The 21,442-nt window shown below is 40.5% G+C and overlaps 1 protein-coding gene across 7 annotated transcripts in view; it reads left to right on the top strand.

Annotated features, from left to right (window-relative positions):
* The window catches only part of TBC1D22A (TBC1 domain family member 22A), a 454,341-nt gene that overhangs the window by 204,715 nt on the left and 228,184 nt on the right, over positions 1–21,442 (top strand). For all 7 annotated transcript variants that reach the window (XM_075124482.1, XM_048836262.2, XM_048836263.2 and 4 more), the window contains one exon: positions 6,151–6,226. In XM_075124482.1, the coding sequence (XP_074980583.1) occupies positions 6,151–6,226 (76 nt within the window). The remainder of the gene's footprint in view (positions 1–6,150; positions 6,227–21,442) is intronic.

Genomic DNA, 21,442 nt, shown 5'->3' with positions numbered 1-21,442 from the left:
GCTTTTGAAACAGACCAGAGTTCCTGAAGATGCGAGCATCATGCACCTTTCCCGGCCATCCCACGTTGATGTTGGTGAAACGTCCCTTGTGATCCACCAGAGCTTGCAGCACTATTGAAAAGTACCCCTTGCGGTTTATGTACTCGGCGGCTTGGTGCTCCGGTGCCAAGATAGAGATATGGGTTCCGTCTATAGCCCCACCACAGTTAGGGAATCCCATTGCAGCAAAGCCATCCACTATGACCTGCACATTTCCCAGGGTCACTACCCTTGATATCAGCAGATCTTTGATTGCGTGGGCTACTTGCATCACAGCAGCCCCCACAGTAGATTTGCCCACTCCAAATTGATTCCCAACTGACCGGTAGCTGTCTGGCGTTGCAAGCTTCCACAGGGCTATCGCCACTCGCTTCTCAACTGTGAGGGCTGCTCTCATCTTGGTATTCATGCGCCTCAGGGCAGGGGAAAGCAAGTCACAAAGTTCCAGGAAAGTGCCCTTACGCATGCGAAAGTTTCGCAGCCACTGGGAATCGTCCCAGACCTGCAACACTATGCAGTCCCACCAGTCTGTGCTTGTTTCCCGAGCTCAGAATCGGCGTTCCACAGCATGAGCCTGCCCCATTAGCACCATGATGCATGCATTGGCAGGGCCCATGCTTTCAGAGAAATCTGTGTCCATGTCCTGATCACTCACGGGACCGCGCTGACGTCGCCTCCTCGCCCGGTATCGCTTTGCCAGGTTCTGGTGCTGCATATACTGCTGGATAATGCGTGTGGTGTTTAATGTGCTCCTAATTGCCAAAGTGAGCTGAGCGGCCTCCATGCTTGCCTTGGTATGGCGTCCGCACAGAAAAAAGGCGCGGAACGATTGTCTGCCGTTGCTCTGACGGAGGGAGGGGCGACTGAGGACACGGCTTACAGAGTTGGCTTCAGGGAGCTAAAATCAACAAAGGGGGTGTCTTTACATCAAGGAGTATTTCAGGCAGGACTTCACGGAGGGTTCCAATAAGAAATGGTGCACCGAAGTTATCGTTCTTATTGGAACAAGGAGGTTAGCCTGGCCTCTGATTGATACATGGCTAGATTTACCTTGCTGCACCTTCTCTGTGAGTGACTGCAGTGTGACCTAGAGGAATGAGTCCCCTAGACAGGGGAGGAGGCAAATGAGTACAAAACAAATCTGGTCTATTTCTTGTTTTGACCCACTCCATCTATCTTTTACATCTTTGGCTGGCAGCAGACGGTGCAGAAGGACTGCATGCCATCCACATCTCAAGGCTGCTCGGCAGAAGATGGTACAGTACGACTGCTAGCCATCCTCATCTCTTGCCTGCCTGGCAGAAGATGGTACAATACGACTACTAGCAATCCTCATCTCTTGCCTGCCTGGCAGAAGATGGTACAGTACGACTGCTAGCAGTCCGTATCGCCTGCCCGCTCACCATAAGGTTCAATAGGACTGACTGCAGGACTAAAGAGAATGACCTGGTCAAGTCACTCCAAATTTAGTCCCTGCGCCCATGTCTGCCCAGGCGCTCCCAGCCGACGTGGCCAGGAGCACCTCGGACATGACGATGACGGCTACCAGTCGTACTGTACCGTCTGCTACCACAAGGCAAAGGGTTGCTGCTACTGTGTAGCAATGCCGTACCGCGTCTGCCAGCACCCAGGAGACATAGGGTGACGGTTACCTGAGCGGGCTCCATGCTTGCCGTGGTATGGTGTCTGCACAGGTAACTCAGGAAAAAAGGCGCGAAACGATTGTCTGCCCTTGCTTTCACGGAGGGAGGGAGGGAACGGGGGCCTGACGATATGTACCCAGAACCACCCGCGACAATGTTTTAGCCCCATCAGGCATTGGGATCTCAACCCAGAATTCCAATGGGCAGCGGAGACTGCGGGAACTGTGGGATAGCTACCCACAGTGCAACGCTCCGGAAGTCGACTCTAGCCTCGGTACTGTGGAAGCGCTCCGCCGAGTTAATGCACTTAGAGCATTTTCTGTGGGGACACACACACTCGAATATATAAAACCGATTTCTAAAAAAACGATTTCTATAAATTCGACCTTATTCCGTAGTGTAGACATACCCTAGGAGCTCATGTTTAGTTAATTATCCAGCATGGCCCCAAATTTTTTTTTTTCAAAGTCACTGCTTCCCAAGATAGAGTGCTCCATCTTGCAAGTAGGTTCTACATTCTTTGTTCCTCAACATGTACAATTATGCTTTGCCATATTAAAACATGTATTGTTTTCTTGTGCCCAGTTTACCAAGTGATCCAGATCACTCTGAATCAGTGATCTGTCGTCGTCTTTATTTACTCCTCTAATTTTTGTATCATTGGAAAACTTTATCAGTGATAATTTTATGTTTTCTTCCAGGTCATTGATAAAATGTGAGATAGCATAGGGCCAAGAAGCAATGCGTACAGACTCCACTAGAAACACATCTGCTCGGCAATCATTCCCTGTTTACAGTTACATTTTGAGAACTATCTGTTAGCTAATTTTTAATCCATTTAGTGTGTGCCATGTTAAATTTACATTATTTTAGTTTTTTAATCAAAACATACGGGACTAAATTAAGTGCCTTGCAGAACTCTAAATGTATTACATCAGCACTGTTACCTTTATGAATTAAACTTGTAATATCATCCAAAAAAAAAAAGGCAAGTTAGTCTGACAGGATCTATTTTCCATAAACACATGTTGATTTGGATTAATTACATTACCCGTCTTTAATTCTTCATTAATTGAATCCCATATCAGCTGCGGATCAATGTCGGACTGACAGGCCTATAGTTACTTAGGTCTTCCCAATTACTAGTGAAATGGAAAGTATGTTCTCGTATGATATGGCTACACCTCTTTTTTTTCCCCCACATACCATACAGAAATATTTATTGAACACTTTCTGAATTATTATTGATATTTCTCCAATTTCCATTTAGCAATGGACCAATACCAATGATAGGATTATTTTTATTTCTAATATACTTTTTTTAAAAAACAACCCTTCCTTCTCATTGTCTTTAACTATGCTGGTCATAGATTTCTCCTTGTGTCTCTTTGCTTCCCTTATACATTCCCTACAATTCCTGGCTTCTGATTTATATTAATTAATATCAATTTTCCCTTTATTCCATGTATTATGTATTACATTTTTAATCACGGTCTTCACTTCCTCTCTAAAGCAGGTTGGTTTTATTAACCAATATGCCCTTCTTCCACAATTGTGGGATTGTGGCTTTTTGGCCATTCAATAGACAAAGATGGATGCCATCTCCTGCTATTTCCACTGAGACTAAAACCAGGCTGCCCCGAGGGAAGCTGGGAGTCAGGCATGGGGAAAAGAGAATGCAGGTGTGCTAGGAATGGGTACTGTGAGAGTATCCGAGAATGGCAATATATTAGGGAACAGGGCAAGTAACTTTGAGGAATGTGTAGAGCAGGAGACTTGCTGTGGGTATGCAAAGAAATGGGAGGGGGGCGCAGGGAGGAGGCAGATTGAAGAGCCTACGAGTAAATATGGGGGAAGTGGGTTGCAGACAGGATGCAGGGAAATGTTGGAGGCCAGATGCAGTGTAACGTGTGTCAGAGGGAGAATAAGAAGGGAAAAGGAGGGCTATATGAGAGGCATTTTTAGTCAGATTATTTTTTTAACCCAGGCTCATGATTTTTTGGGTCTGACTTTTATGATTTTTTTTTTTAGCAGCACTATCACTGTTTGCTACATCTTCTGTCTGGTCCTTTATCCCTTGTCATAGGATGGGAGAAGAGAGAGATGTATGACAAGGGAAAATTACCGGTTATCTGTTCGGTGTAGTCCTCTCTTCTTCCATCCAATCCTACCCTATGCTGGATAATGTGCTGGTACTGTTTTGTTATTTTTCTTCCTGTTTTGCATACTAATTTTTATCTGGAAATGTCTCTAATTAATGGATGGGTGTAATCTGCGGGGTGAGAGTGGGACTTCACAAATCTGTACCTCGCTTTCCAGTTGGTGGCACCATATTGGTGTTGGGACCTCAGTTCACTGTTTTAGGGTGGGCAACAAACTACAGTACCTGTAAGTAATTTTCCCTTGTGAACTTTTGAATTTGCTTTTTCAAATTAGATTTTAGTATTTGTAAAATTGAGGACTAGTACAGGCTATAATCCAACATATTTTAAATGGTACTATGTAAACTTTCCAACACACCTCTGCCAGTATAGCTGATCTGTAATATCCATTTTAGTCCAGTTCTTGATTTCTGCTGATCAGAGGCTACTAATTATGCTAATTTGTCAGATTGTTTTTTTGGTAGTTGGGGAAAATGCACATTGGTGAACAGCTTCATATAATGTCTTGGGGAGGAATCCAAATCTCATTGAGGTTGGTAGAAAGAATCCCATTTACATCCATGGAATTTGGATCAGGCCCTTATTGAGTCTGCTCAAAATGAAACTCAGGTTACCAGAAAAATTCATTTAGTTACTGTATATTGTGTTTGTCCAGTTCACTATTATCCATAAGTTAGTACACTTTGTTTCCATATTCTGATGTGTTCTATTCTAACTTATATAACGATTGTTAAACACAAACAAAGCTTTAATATTTTTGTTCAGTTTTAGGACATTATAGATTTTAAAAAATCTAAATGACACTTTCTAAATTTTTATAAACCCCGTAAATATAATTGAAGAAATTAATATGTATGCATCAAAATTGTATTTAAAAAAAATAAGTACTGTTAAATGTTCTACACTGCATTAATGCAAAGTTAAGGTTACCCAGCTGAAATCAAGATAGGAATGGAAAGACTAGCATTCCAACAGCAAGGATGGTTTTATTAGCATGATTTTGGGATGGCTACACAGCTCACCAATGGCATGTCGCCAGTGAGTTATGCCAAAATATCTTTTACACTATATCACCTCATTAGATATTTTGTGTGTGCCACATTTTATAGGAAAACAATTTTTAAAATGTTTGCATTCTTTTAAAAAAAATTGTGTTGGTACTGGGGATTCTTTTATTCTCTCTCCATGTTTAAAATCATGCCATAGTAGCATGAGTCCTGCTGCACAGTGGCTGCGAGAGGAAGAATGCTACAAAATATTTAGATATTCTACAATGTATTCAAGTAACTTTTCTCTTCAAAATATTGACAGGTGTAGTGTGGAGGGGAGAGTTTCATCTCCTCTTCTGAAGTATAACCAAAGTGTGGTATTCCCTGTCTATAGACTTTCAAGCTATTCGCTCTCAATACATCAGAACTCACATCTGTACAACTACAATAATTTGCATGACCATTTGCCATTGTTTCAGATCAGGCATTTGCACATAAAAATATTCAGTCTGTCTGCACAATTGTGGAATTTGCATGTTGCACTTGGGTTCACAATTTTACCTGTGACCAGGTCTGCTAACAGGAATTCCGGGCCCCAGGGCCAGGGCTGTCCCTATGGAGGTGCGGAACCCGGGGCGGAAGTGACAAATCCATCACTTCCAGGGCCGACTGTGCTGGCCAATGTTGCCGGCCCGCGGGGCCCCCAAAGCGTGGGGCCCAGAGCGGTTGCCCTGATTGCCGTATCCTACGGACAGCTCTTCCAAGGGCAGAACAGTCAGTGGGCTCCCTAGAAAGGTCCTCTTGACATTTGGGCAGTGCTGCGCCTGCACTGTCTGATGCACAGTGAGCTGCCGGCTGCGCTGCTGGGCGCGCGCTTCCTGCACAGCCAGGGCTTCCATATTCCCTCCTAGCTGCCATCGCCACTGCCAGTACCACCCTGTGTGCCTAGGAGCCCTGCAGCCCACCAGGGCAATTTAAAAGGGCCTGCGGCCCTTTTGTTATCTGCTCAGAGGTTTAGAATCTTAACATAAATTCCAGTGGGGATGGATTAGCGATTGAAGTACAAGTGAGGCAGTCAAAAATGAAAGGTAAGCCACTGGACATGGAGATCACCACTACATCTATGGAATTTGATTAATTACTGATTATTAATAATAAATATATAGAAACAGAACTTTCATTTTTTAAATGCCATTGTCCTCATCTGAAAAGTTTATATTTTATATCAAACAAAAATATGTGGATTTAAATAAGCAAATGAAAAGTCTTCATAATTTTTGCTATTATGTATTATTTATATGATCTTTTCCTCCTTAGGATAACTACACCTTTGCACAGCCAGGGATTCAAAAGAAAGTGAAAATGCTGGAAGAACTTGTTAGCCGGATCGATGGTAAGTCTTAAAAGCTAACCTAGACTCTAAATGGTGCTTCACTGAAAGTCTTTAGTTAAAAGCTTTGCGAGTAGTCTAGCCAATATCAGTGCAGTTATCTACCATGAGAATGTAACACAGCCTTTCTTAGGCGAGGTGTCATACTCAATCAACTTGTGGCATAGTGGCCTTTGCAAGATCACTGTTGTGTATCGTTTAAAGGAAAGCCACTAGAGCATGAGCCACTTTCATTACTTTTTATTAAGGCAATGTAATCAAAATTCAATGGCAATCTCTTTGCAGCAGAGTAATGGCCACATACAAAAGGCAGCCAGCATTTATTTCACATTAAGCTCAGTGATTGTTGTAATTCAGCAGAGTCACAGTGGTTGTTTATGGTTGTCCTTCGGCACTATGTTTTGTTCCTTTGTGGATCGTTTTGCTATCAAGAATGCCTGAATAATTTCTCTGTGGAATCCAATTAATTACTAACTCTGGAAATAACATCTTTAATATTGTAGATAAATTACAGTAAGTTGCAGGGATAATTTTAGATTATGCTTTCATGTTTTAGCAGGGAACTTTGAAATATTTTCTACCTTCATCCTTAAAATAATTCCCTTCATGAAATGCTGACTGTCGTATTGGTATAGCAGAGTTTAATTAAATGAAATGCAAGAGATAATGCCTTGCGCATTCTAAACATATTCTCCTGGTAGTTTGTTAAATTAATGAACAGAGCATTAACAAAGTGATGCCAAGCAGAACTAAGCATATATTTGTGACAGTACCTTGTCAATGATGAGAGAGAAAAAGAAATGTTATTTCTTAAATAGCTTAATATTGAATAATCTTTTTGAAAAGATGAATTCTTTTTTCATTATACATATTGTAAGCTTTTCTTGCACCAGTGTTACTTGTTTGCACATATTTACATTCTGAATTCTTGACATATCTCTGTGTACCTTATTAGTGTCATAACAAATGACAAAATGAGGGAATGAAAACCAGTCTTAAAGATAAATTGTTTAGGAGACTGAAAATGTATAGCCTATTCGATATATGTATGTAATAAATTTTGTGTAATATACCAAGTTATTTTATCAAAATATTAGTGGATTTAGGTGGGAATTTCAGTTTGTTCTTCAAGTGATTGTCCATATATATTCCACTTCTCATGCATGTGTGCTCCATGCTTGTGAAATTGAAATCTTTTGAATGCCAGTGTCAATTGGAGCCATGCCTGCATCCTGCATACCCTACAGTGCTCCGTAGCCAATGGCATAAAGGTTGGGGTTGGCTCAGCTGCCTTTCAGTTTTTTCTTACTGCCCATGGTACTTCTTTGGCAGGTCCCATATCTCTGCACGATGCAACTGGCTTTTATTTATCTAGTGCTGTAGGTATTATTTGTAGTATAGTTAGATTAATATAGTTTTTAAGCTTGTTGGTATGCAATAAAAAGGAAGAAATCTTTTAGATAGGAGGTGCTCTAGCCACAGCCACCCCTGGACCTGGGAGAGTCAAAATCTCCCAGATTTAAGTCCTGTCCCTTTTGCAAGACAGCTGTTCTTATTAATGATGGACACTTGAAGTGCTGCTTCTGCCCAGGCGGAGCACATATACCACTTGAATGCTCAAAGGGGGAATCACTCCTAAAAACTTTTCTTCACGGCGTGGTCCATGAAGGCATCCTCCCAGCCGATTTGAGAAGATGACTTCCAAATGGTCACTAATTGCTTTGGTATTCTTAGGTCCACCCCCAGCTCCTGACTTCAGTCCTCCTCAAGAAAGTCCCATTCATTCACTGTGGAATTGGCAAGAGCTTCCCAACCCTCCTTGACGGTGTTCCGAGGAGACCGAGAGAAAACAAAATGGGTCACAGGGTGATAGGAGAGACTGATATCCCCAGTCTACTTTGTGCTGGTGAGGAGGTAGTTAAATGCAGAGATTGGGTTACCAGATGGTGTTGGTGCCATTTCATGAGCTGGAGCTGGTGAATGCCTCAGCTAGTACCAAAGTACTCACACTGAAACACTTGGCACGGTCATCCAAGCTCCGGCACCAAAGTACTCAGAACTGAAGCACCTGGCACTGACATCTGCAGCATATACCATGCTGCCCATTAATGTGCAGGGTATACCTGTGGAACTGACCATCTCTGTTCTGATGAGATTCACAGTATTGAGTGACTTGAAAGTAACTGTCCTCACAAGGTTGTTGTTGCTGACCACCATTAAAAAAAGCCCCGTTGACATCTGTTTTCGCTACATCAGTTCCTGCACAGAATATTCTAGACCCTTGTAGACCTCCCAAGAGAGTGGCTCCATGTATGGAAGAGAGATTTCTCTTCAGCATCTGAGCAAAATGGAGAGATGTTTCCCACATACTTACTGCACTCTCCTCACTATGAGCCAAGCTGCTCTGACAGGGAGTTAGATGACACAGGATGAGATACTAAGAACCTAGCGATGAGACCCTTCTTGGCATTCTCTGGGGCCTACTACATTCCTATCTGATGTAATTGTGGTGGTTCCAGGCCCCTTGGGGGATGCAACTCAATAGAAAGACTTCATTGGTTGTTCCTGCCTCTAAAGCCAGGTTCCCCTCACCTCTTAGACCACCTCATGAAAGGCAACTGGTCCACCATACTCTTTAGGATCAGAACCAGGATTTACAGCAAGAAGATCTGCTAGAGACACATGTCCACCCTATCACATTAGTGATATTGTCATCTGTACCTGATAAAGGCTCTTACGCCAATTGTGTCAACACAGCCAGATGACTACCAGATCTTGCGGGAGCTCCTCTAGTGCAGTTCCTTCAGTTCCTGGTAGGTCGCCAATGTGAATAAATGAAATCTTGCTGGATCCAGGAAGGGACCTATGGCAAACCCCAGCGTCAGCGATACCTACTTTGAAGATGAGTAGACGCTACCAAGTCCCCTTGAAGGGGTTTGTACATTTCTATAATCACCCGACACTTGAATCCATAGTGGTTGCAGTTGCCCACAAGTGGTCTAAACAGGGACCACCCCAAATGACCCCACTGGATAAAAACCCCAAAGGACTTGACCTCTTGACATAAGGCTTATCCCTCAACCAGTTTACAAATGTGGTTTTTGAACTACCAAGTTCCTGGCTAAATACAATTTCCTTAACAGGGACTGAGCATCCCAACAAGCAGCATTAGGTGGCGTCTACCCAGGCAAATTAATTAAAGATGTGAAGTCAATTTGCATAAATTAAAGCATGTTAAACCCTCATGTGAATGCTGATTTATGCAAAAAAATTGAAATTTCACTATTTGGACAGTGCAGAAGTATCTGTTATCTTACGAGATCCCAATAGCAATGATTCTAGATTAAATTTCTAATCCTAAAGCATTTGGGGCTCTGAATTATCTCCATATGAGTCCATTTGGCAGCTTTTCCTGCTCTTCCTTCCATAGAGGGTCTCAGTCTTTTCACCCATTAGTTGGTAAGTTCCTCAAAGATCCTTTTTGTGTGTTTCCATCAATCAAAGACACTTAACAATCCATTGAAATCCCAAGAGGGTGATCAGCATTAATGAGACTTCTCTTTGAACCTGTGGCAACCTATTCGTATCACCTGTCTGTGAAGACTACCTTCTTAGGTGCTACCATCTCATCCAGAAGAATAGGAGAGATGTAAGCCCACTGAAGGACCGTCATATACAGTGTACCGGAATGACAAGATAACCTTAAGACTTTGCTTGAAGTTCTTACGTAGTGTCAGATTTTCACCTAAATCAAGTGATTCACCCAGCAGTTAAGTTCCCTCAACGTGATGCTAGTCTACAAGAAACTAGGCTCCACAATTTAGATGTACCGAGAACTCTCTTCCACCATTTGGAAATTCACCATGATTGTTCCTGGCCTTTTCTGATGGGATGAACGGTGAGCCTGTCTCCACATGTTATCTAAATGGGTTTTGGACTGCATTAGACTGCAGTATAATGTAGCACATTTGGACCTACCTACACAGAGCAGAGGTTGTTCCACCGGAACTCAAGCAGCTTCTACAACTTCAGTAAGAGGCATTCTAATCTCAGAGATTTGTAGAGCAGCTACCTGGTTTTCAGTTCACACCTTTACACAACACTACTCAGTGATTGCTCAAGATCTGATGCTCCCTTGGCAAAGCTTTCTTGCAGTCCTTGTTTCAGTAGACGCAGAACACCCACCTCTTGGACACGAGTCCACTTCTTGTGAAGTACCAGAAATGTAAGACAAGTGGACAATCACGCTTGAGAAGAAAGAACAGTTCCTTATTCTACAGTAACTGCGGTTCTTCAAGTTCTGATGTCCCCAGTTATACTATGATCTGCCCTCCTTCCCCATACTACAGAGTACAGTATCACCTGGATTCTGTATTGGTGAAAGAACTGAAAGTTGATTGCAGCTCCCCGACCCTTATGCCCTTATCTACATGGAGCTGGAGGACACAGGCACAGACACGGACCCTACAGACACTTCTGTTCAAAAGAATCGGAGCTTGTGTGCATGTGCATCAGAAATGGAATTTAGGTGGATGTGGATAACATCTTGAAGAACCGCTGTTACCAGATTTGCCCGTTACTTTGGGGTACGCTCATTTATTAGGGTTACTCTTCTGGGGCGGGGGGACAGATTCTGTAATTCTATCCATGTACTGCTTGTGTCACTTGCGTTTTCATACGGAGCTGTACCTATCCCTTCTGCAAGTTTCCTCCCAATGGAGCTATTGCGCAGGAGCTCTAGGTTCCCCAGGGCTGGGTTCCTCCAGCCCCAGAATCAGATGAACACCACACATTAACAGAGCGCACTTGAGCGGACGGGTCAATCAGCACTCCCAAGGTGGCTCCTTATATGTCCCTGGACTCAGCAGGCTGGGTCGAACAGCACTTCCAAGCTGCCACCCTCATATGCCCCTAGACTCAGCAGGCTGGGTTGTGCAGTATTTCCAAGCTGCCACCCTCCTATGTTCAGCATGTCCCTGTCCCCACTTTCACATTACAATTGTGCTGGTAGTAACCCACTTGATGACCAAACCCCACAGGCTTTTTGTGCGCTACAGAGACCTTGAGGTTAGGTAAGAGAAGCATTGCTGCAGAGCAAATGGGGTAGCCAAGGAGCGGGGGGAGAGGAACAGTTGCAATATTAAATGTATCTTAAATAGGATTACAAAAGTCAGGTTTAGAAAACTATAACTGATCACACAAGTCAGGGTTAGAAAGCTATACCTAGAGTAGGAAAAAAAAAAAAAGAGAGAGTTAGGTTCTTACCACTCCGTGAACCAGTCGGGGTTCCCCGGTGGTGGTGGTGGTAGATAAGGGTCCAGAGTGCTGGAGACAGGCAGAGCCCCCAGCACGATCAGTCAGGAGAAGATGAAGTCCCAGTTGAACTGATACAGATTTTGGATCCAGACATCAGAACACTTACTTGAGCATGGGTAGGGGGTTTTTGTAGGAAAACAACAATGTTGAAGGGAGAACACTAGATTTGTTTATGGATAAACTGATGTTTCAAGGGAGTATACCAAAGTTGTTTTGTTCAGGCAATAGGAACTGATAATTCCTGGCTATGGGTGGTATTCCTTTGAGGGAGTTCGCAATGCAATTAGGCAGTATTTTGGATACCAATAACGGATTTATTACTTGAATTGTTCTGATAACTACTGAACTGGGTGTGTGCAGGCATGGGTTCATTAACATCTGGAGCAGAGATCCCCCATCATGCAGTGATTCCTTGCTTTTCTGGTACCAGAGTTCAATGCGGTTCTTGCCTTGGAATCTCCGCTCTCCATTCTGTGTGTTAATGGAGAAGCCTCCCTGTCTCATCTCCAATTCAAATGAGGCCAGGGGAGTTTACTTAATCCTGTCATCCTTCTCCGGAAGGGTTTAGGTGAGTCTCCCACTGCTTTTCATTGCTTTTTGTAAATCTTTCTTTGATCAGTTTTGGTTCAAGCAGAGGCTGGGGGGCGGGGAGGGGGTCCTTCGTGAGTCAGACAGGCTGGATACTGCGCCCTGGTTCCCCAAGAGCATAGAGCTGACAGGTAACACCACATTTACTGTTGAGTAAATAACCATTCTTTTCCCTAACAAGATACTGTTAAAGTAATCCAGCTCAGAATATAAATCACATTTACAATTGTCTCAGATTATCTTCTTGTTTCTGAATAAGCCTGTTTTTCATTTGTCCTTTCTTCAATATATGTTTTATTTAAATTATGTAACAATCAGTGTACAAGTCCGGGTATTTACACCAACTCTACCAAAAGTGCACCAACACCATTTTGTTTACTTTGAGTCTTACTGTACCTAAATTATTGTTCTGATTTTAAAAAGTGTGTGTGTGTGACAGTTACAACCCCAAAGGCAAAATTTTCTCTATGGTAGTACTTCCAAGGTAAGTAAATTTTAAGGCCCAAGGAACATGAGTGTGCCGTTGTTGCCAAGAAGGCCAATGGCATTTTGGGATGTATAAGTAGGGGCATTGCCATCAGATCGAGGGATGTGATCGTTTCCCTCTAATCGACATTGGTGAGGTCTCATCTGGAGTACTGTGTCCAGTTTTGGGCCCCACACTACAAGAAGGATGTGGAAAAATTGGAAAGAGTCCAGCAGAGGGCAACAAAAATGATTAGGGGACAGGAGCACATGACTTCTGAGGAGAAGCTGAGGGAACTGGGATTGTTTAGTCTGCAGAAGAGAAGACTGAGGGGGGATTTGATAGCTGCTTTCAACTACCTGAGAGGGGGTTCCAAAGAGGATGGATCTAGACTGTTTTCAGTGGTAGCAGATGACAGAACAAGGAGTAATGGTCTCAAGTTGCATTGGGGGAGGTTTAGGTTGGATGTAAGGAAAAACTTTTTCAATAAGAGGGTGGTGAAACACTGGAATGTGTTACCTAGGGAGGTGGTGGAATCTCCTTCCTTAGAAGTTTTTAAGGTCAGGCTTGACAAAGCCCTGGCTGGGATGATTTAGTTGGGGATTGGTCCTGCTTTGAACAGGGGGTTGGACTAGATGACCTCTTGAGGTCCCTTCCAACCCTGATATTCCTATGATTCCTTTTCAGTTTTTTCATACTGTCATCTGAAAAAACGTGTATATTGGTAGATTCTAACATCTTAAATTAACCTGGTTAACTGTATGCATTCTGCATAGTTAAACTCTAAAATTTACTTTCTTTAAATTCAGAACCAAAACAAACTCATTATTTTCAGTGGGGAAAAAAAAAAACCTATATTTGAACAGCATAAAGTGCTGCGTGTCTTAAAATACAAGGAAATATACAAGCAGCATGTGAATATATTTTTAAAACATTCTTTGAACATCAGCTGGGTAGCAAAGTCTAAGCACTATGACTTAATGGATCTGTGGTTCAGAATACATGAAGAATGATTATTTGCAGTGTAATTGTAGCCACCTCTATTTAGCTCAAAAGCTTCTGTCTTTCACCATCGGAAGTTGGTCCAATAAAAGATATTAACTCACCCACCCTGCGTCTCTGAGGAATCATTAGTAATACAATACACAGTACTATAGATTATGTACAAAACATTTGAAAGCATCAATCATTAAAAATCCATGCTGTGCCTCCTGTTGGACAGATTCCAGCAGAAAAAGAAGATCCAAACCTATGTATGTGAAACTGCCTGAATTGTATACTACAATCCTGTTGTTTTCTTATCACTTTTCACTGGCTGATTCACAAAGCTGCATTAGTGTCAGCTTTGAAGGAAGTTACTTGACTCCCATTTGATGATGAAAAGGAGATAAGCCTTATGAAAACAACTGTGAAGTGTGGCAGGAAAAATAAATGGAACGGTTTACTGTGGAGGTTGATTTGTGTGAGTACTCCTCCCACTCAATGTGTTTATTATGTTCAGTTTGTATCTATACAAACTTACATTCTAATGGGCGGGTCAAGAGAGCTGGTTGGAAGAATCGTGTTCAAGTAAGGTTCTGGTTAGCAGAGATGGAAAAGACTGAGCATAAAACTTAAATAGAGAAATATCTCCTAAAACATAAGGAGCAGGTGGAATATGTGTTTGGCTTTTTTTTTTTAATTCTGTTTAGTTAAAAAAAAATAAACATGTTGGTCAATGGATTTTGAAAACATGTACTTAAAGTTAAGTTTCTAGGCCTATGTTTTAAACTCCTACATAGTCTTCTGGCAGGAAAGTGCAATAAAATGTGGAAACGAATGAACATAATAGAGCTTTAATTTTTATATTGCAAGCTCTTTGATGTAGGGAGTATCGTTTACTTTGTCTGTACAGCACCTAACACAATGGACCTGTAATATAAATGTTTAATAACAGTATCCTTAATGTTGTGGGTCTGTTTTGCATTTTCCATTTCATTTTTTTCTCCTTTTGTCACTAAATTCTCCAAAATCCACATATGTAATCAGATATCTTGAAAAGTACTATGTCTCCTCCAGGCAATGGTGAGTCAAAGTTCCTCAGATAAAGCCTCCAAATAAGAAGCTGATTTTAATGTTCAGTTTGCTCTGAATTCCACATACATAGAAAGATTATCTTGAAAATTGATTGTCCATTGAGCACAACAATTTGATGCCCAATAACAAGAACTGGAGTTGGCTTTGGAAGAAGGGGGAGAACACATTAAGATGAAAGGGGCATTTCACACCTCTAAATTATTGACAGGCTGAATTCATATCCAGGGGCTGTTCTCATTTAGCTGAGAACATGCCATCAAAATGAATGGGGCAATTCACACATCTGTAGCCTTCCTATCCTGCAGAGGATTGTGCATAACCCTGTCCCCTTACACCAGCCCCCAAAATGGAATAGCGAATCCTAGGGCTTCTCTCTTTCTTTCTGCTCCCCCTTGTTGCCTCCAGCTTGTAGATAGGCTCTTCACAAGCTGGTTACCAGCTTCCTTCCTCAGACTCTCTAGCCATGCTGGAGACATGCAGGAGCCAGGGGGAGGGCAGAGCTGAGTGGTAATCAAGTATTCCCAGGAAGACCCCTTATTCCTGCCTCACACAGGTACTCTTCTCCCTCTTCTGCCCCCTCCCCCCACTACTGACTGAAAAAAACAAGGGAAATTCATTGCCCAGTTAAGGTTGGTTGGCAGTACCTTGTGCCCTTTCAGAATGTCAGAGGAGCGTCTTCATTTCAAACACGCCCTGTGAGATACAGCAGCAGACTTACCTTTCATGGCTACCCATGCTGTAGGTAAAAGTCAAATTAGCCTGAAGAGCAGAGTAGTTGATGCACAAAGTTGCGTGCTTACTTTTTTATAATCTGGCGGATTACACAAAATGTAACAGTAACAAAAATACCATAACCACAAATTCAATTTGTGGAGGGAAAATTATATTCACACAACTGTATTTTGCTAACAGAACTTTTGTGCATGTTCTTGCTAACATCATTGATTCTGGTGCTCACTGAATGAATAATGGAGGGAAGAACCTTAACAAAATAAGTAGCTGCTTGTGTAGATGAAATTTGTGAAGACTGCTTGCTAGTCATAATGGATTACCAGCATATGAAAAGATATATTTACCCTTGAGTGTGAATGCATTACATTAGCGACTCAAGCAGCCTTCATTAACCCAGTCTCATGGATCACAACTCCTCTCTTAAAGTAACTGTCCTGTGTGGACTGCAGAACATTGCATCAGACTTTAAACAGCCAAGCTTCTTCATTCATCGAAGAAAAAAATCTGAGTTAAAACAGAACTTCAAATCAATTGTGATTAAGGAAGATCTTACGAATTTAATTAATGTAATATTTTTATAGGAGACACAAAATTTGAAGTTATAGAATCATTGCTCCATCTAATTCATCCACTTGTTTGTTTACTACTTCTGTTAAAGTAAAATCAGTTGTACAAACATAGACAGACATGGTCTTTGCCTGAAAGAGCTTACAGTTGAATACAGCTAGCTCATTATTATTATACATCAGTGTTTCATACATATTTTTATTCCAAGAATGTTCATCTTTGTCTTAAACTGTCGTTCATTTCACTCCCTTTTCTTCACTCTGCCACTCCCTCTCATCATTTGTTTTGCCAATAGCTGAATCTTGTCTTTTGGATGTAAGCTGTGGAAGTCATGGACTATCTCATTATCTGTACAATGCCTGACACAGTGGGACACTGATTCTAATTTATAGCCTGTTGGTGCAATTAGGTAGTGGTATTATCAATGGGAAAATCCTTCTTAATTGGGCTGTCAAGAGATTAAAAAAATTAATTGTGATTAATCACTCTGTTAAACAATAATAGAATACCATTTAAATATTTTTGGGTGTTTTCTACATTTTAAAATATATTGATTTCAGTTACAACACAGAACACAGTGTACAGTGCTCACTTCATATTTATTTTTTATTACAAATATTTGTGCTGTAAAAACAAAAGAAATAGTATTTTTCAATTCATCTCATACAAGTACTGTAATGCAAACTCTTTATCATGAAAGTTGAACTTACAAATGTAGAATTATGTACAAAAAAAGTGCATTCAAAAATAAAACAATATAAAACTTCAGAGCCTACAAGTCCATTCAGTGCTGTTGCTTGTTCAATGAGTCACTCAGACAAACAAGTTTGTTTACATTTGGAGGAAATAATGCTGCCTGCTTCTTGTTTACAGTGTCACCTGTAAGTGAGAACAGACATTAGCATGGCATTGTTGTAGCCAATGTTGCAAGATATTTACATGCCATATGCACTAAAGATTCGTATGTCCCTTTATCTTCAGCCACCAATCCAGAGGACTTGCGTCCATGCTGATGACAGGTTCTGCTTGATAACTATCCAAAGCGGTGCAGACTGACACACATTCACTTTCATCATCTGAGTCAAATAAATTTGTTAGCCTCTAAGGTGCCACAAGTCCTCCTTTTCTTTTTGCGAATACAGACTAACACGGCTGCTACTCTGAAACCAGCAGAAGGTTGATTTTCTTTTTTGGTGGTTCAGGTTCTGTAGTTTCCGCATTGGAGAGTTGCTCTTTTAAGACTTCTGAAAGCATGCCCCACACCTCATCCCTCTCAGATTTTGGAATGCACTTCAGATTCTTAAACCTTGGGTCGAGTGCTGTAGCTATCTTTAGAAATCTGACATTGGTACCTTCTTTGCGTTTTGTCAAATCAGTAGTGAAAGCTGTCATAAATGTAAATGTAGGCTTCCTCCTACAGCTCCTCACACACATGCCCCACCTGACTAAGAAGGAAGCTTTTAACTAGTTTCAGCCAGCCCGTGATTGGCTTCGGATGTCCCAATCAACCTAGCTGTCTTTACTGCTTTCTGGAAGGATCTTAACTGGCCCCAGGGGTCTTGATTAACCTGGAGCAACTGCTCTTTGGCTACCATGGTAACTGGGATTTGTTTAGCCTGGGGCTAACATACCTGTTTCTCACTACTTTCCTATAGCCATCTGGCCTTGCCCCGTCACACCCCCATACTAATTTTCCCCTACTATTACTTTCACCTTCTTGTCAACTGCTTGAAATGGGCCACTCTCAGTACCACTACAAAAGTTCTTCTTCCTCCCTGGGTATCTTACTGTTAATTGAATTGTCTCATTAGACTGACCTCACAGTTGGTAAGGTAACTCCCATCTTTTCATGTGTTCATACCTGTTCCTGTATTTTCCACTCCATGCAGCTGATGAAGTGGGTTCTAGCCCATGAAAGTTTATGTCCAAATAAATTTGTTAATCTCTAAGGTGCCACAAGGACTCCTCATTGTTTTTCTTTTTTTGTGATTCAGTTCTGAGGTTTCCGGTATGTTGGTCTTTCTGAAAACATGCTCCACACCTCATCTCTCTGATTTTGGAAGGCACTTTAGATTCTTAAACCTTGGGTCAAGTGCTGTAGCTATCTTTAGAAAATTGACATTAGTACCTTCTTTACATTTTGTCACATCTACAGTGAAAGTGTTCTTAAAACAAACAACATATGTTGGGTCATCATCTGAGATTGCTATAACATGAAATACATGGCAGAATGTGGGTAAAACAGAGCAGGAGACATACTATTCTCCCCCAAGGAGTTCATTCAAAATTTAATTTTAAAAAATGTATTAACGAGTGTCAGCAGCATAGAAGCTTGTCCTCTGGAATGGTGGCCGAAGCTTAAAGGGGAATACAAATGTTTAGCATACCTGGCATGTAAATACCTTGCAATGTTGGCTACAGAAGTGCCATGCAAATGCCTGTTCTCACTTTCAAGTGACATTGTAAATAAGAAGCGGACAGCATTATGTCCCGTAAATGTAAACAAACTTGTTGGTCTTAGCGATTGGCTGAACAAGAAGTAGGACTGAGTGGATTTGTAGGCTCTGAAGTTTTACACTGTTTTGTTTTTGAGTGCAGTTATGTTGCAAAAAAAAATCTACATTTGTAAGTTGCACATTCACGATAAAGAGATTACACTTCAGAACTTTTATGAGGTGAATTGAAAAATACTATTTCTTTATCATTTTTACAGAACAAATATTTGTAATAAAAATAATATAAAGTGAACAATGTACACTTTGTATTCTCTGTTGTAATTGAAGTAGATATATTTGAAAATGCAGAGAAACATCCAAAAATATAATAAATTTAAACAGGTATTCTATTGTTTAACAGTGCGATTTAAAAGTGCAATTAATCGCGATCAGGGTGGATTTCATTTAAATCAAATTGATTTAAATAACTATTTAAATCACTAGTCAGGAAGACTCATATAATCATGGATTTCTACATAAAAGTGCATTCTTGTTGGTTGTTACAACCTTAATACATATTTTTCACAACTCAGAGATAGATGTAGGTTTCATTTTTAGAAGGTACACACTATACATTTTTAAAGTGATTTATTTTGAGAACTTTTCAGATTCCTTTTACAGCAGAAAATGAATGATTGTTTGGTGGTTTCATTTGCCAAAGGTAATTGAAGCAGATAGTTCACCTCCCAGTGACGTCATAAATATCTCCAATTCAACAGGTTAATCATCAGTATTTGGAGGATTTTCTTGCCATGCTGTGTTAGGAGGAGAGCGTCACCAGACAGACATTTAAATTTATTTAATTAAAACAACATTGTTTTCTGGATTTTTTTTCTTCAACAGCAAACATATAATATTTTAACAAAACAAGCATATGAATTTTTTAATTTAGTTAAATATTCAAGTTTTTTAAAATCATGCTTGTTTTTGTTAAAATTGTTTTTAACTAAAATAGTTAAATGAAATATTTAAAAAAACAAAAACAAATTGAATCGACTGTGTCAGCCAGGTCAACATGAGAAACTTAAAATATTGGCTTCTGCAGCTAACTCAGTCGCCTTCATCTTCATTTTCCTGTTTGTTCAGAATCTGGAAAAGAAAAACAAGTTTTCCTGCTTTTTCAGGTCCGAAACGATTTCTCAATTTGGAATGAATTAGTCCAAAGGAAGAAAATATTCTTTCTACGATGGCAGAAGAAGCTACTGCTGTTGAAAGTGAGATTATCACTTCAACAGTCTCTGAATCCAAGTGCTTAAGTGACTTCCACCAGTTCACTGGTGTGACTTTCTTTAAAACATCATCAGCAAACATATATTTCTTGAATGGTTCGCCCTTAGCTCTGAAGTTTATTATAGTTGGCATTATGGAGGGATGATTGCTGGATGTCCATGTCACAGCCAACTCCTCTTCTTCAGCAGTTAAGGTTTGACCCTGGTACCGAGTATTGAGACTATTTGCAAGAAAACGAGCGGGAGATAGTGCTTGTCCCATTTGTTTTTTTTTGGTTTTTTAATGCTTCTAATTTAACTCTGTCATTGCATATTTCTCTTTTTAAGATCTCACTCAGTTCCTTCCAAATTTCAGCAGTGTCAGCAATAAAACAGCTATTTACCTGCATTTTGTTCAAGGCTACAGAAATAGGATTCAGGGTACTCAGCATTTGTTCAATATTTCTCTTAAGCCCAATGTTGAGATCTTTGGCTGTGACAGTGTCCTCTATTTTTTTCATGATTTTGTTCCCAAACTGTCATCAGATTAGGCCAGTTCTTGATCTGGTGCTCAAAACAGTCCACTCCTGAGTTCCATGGCATGTCTTGTGGGAGAGTTAGCTTGGTTCCTCCCACTTTTTTCAGAGTAGCTGCAGCAAAGTGGTTGTTACGGAAGTATTTTGCAATTTCAACAATATTAGCCTTTATTTCTGGAGCACTGAAGTCTTTCGCTAGGAGGTGCATCAAATGAACACTGCAACTGTATGTTATTAGCTTGGAACTCTCTTCTAAATAATTTCTTTTCATCTTGGATACATTTGCAGCATTGTCAGTGACCAAGCTGCATAATAGACATTTGAATTTTTTTTCCACATTTTGTTATATGTTCTGCCCCCAACGATCTTCTATTCATTGAACTTTTTGAAACTTTGCACTTTCAGAGAGAGGTAAGGGATTGCCTCTCTGTACACAAATTTGCAGAGGGACAATAGGGTTGAGGTCTGTTATTTCTCTCCTCTATTTATTTATTTATTTATTTATTTATTTGTTTAAAAACATTTTTGCTGTAAACAAGCATGTTATCTCTGGAGACACAAATCCACAGTTTGAGAACTGCAAAACTAAGCATCTCTGATGGTATCTTCTAGCCTGAACACTGAGTCACATTGGGTAGATAGAAAGATTAACTGAAATAATCTATACAGAAGTCCCTGGAACCCCATAAAATTGGGTCCCTAATCCATGAACTATTGGAACTCATTTACAAAACTTTTCTTAAACATTACATGAATATATTTTCTCATACTATAGAATTAGAATTTATAATCTCTATTCCATGATGAGATATCTTTGAGCTATAATGTATCTTAATTAAAACTTTAGATAGGTTTTTTCCTGAAAAAGCATTTTATCAAAAATATCTGGTTTAAATGAAAAATATCTGATTTTTTATTTAAAAAAGTCACTGGTTTTTATCCACCCTGATTACGATTAATTTTTTTAATCACAGTTCATTTTTTTGAGTTAGTCACGTGAGTTAACGGCAATTAATCGATAGCCCAATTTGTTAATTTAATGCAGTTCTCTATTATCATAGTCCCAAAACATTACCACTATTGAGCTAAAACAGGATGGGGCTGCTTTAAAACTGTAAGCACTATGTAAAGGGTATTATAACTGCTTTATAACTCTAGGCTTGTTTTTTCCATTTGTAAAAAGCAACAAGCTTGTATATGCAGTCTTGTACCTTTTACTCTGAGTGAAAGTGAGG

The sequence above is a fragment of the Caretta caretta genome, chromosome 1, assembly GCF_965140235.1.
Source record: "Caretta caretta isolate rCarCar2 chromosome 1, rCarCar1.hap1, whole genome shotgun sequence".
In the NCBI taxonomy this organism is placed as follows: Eukaryota; Metazoa; Chordata; order Testudines; family Cheloniidae; genus Caretta; species Caretta caretta.
Note: the sequence above shows the minus strand (reverse complement) of the source record. Positions and strands in the feature narration are given on the sequence as shown.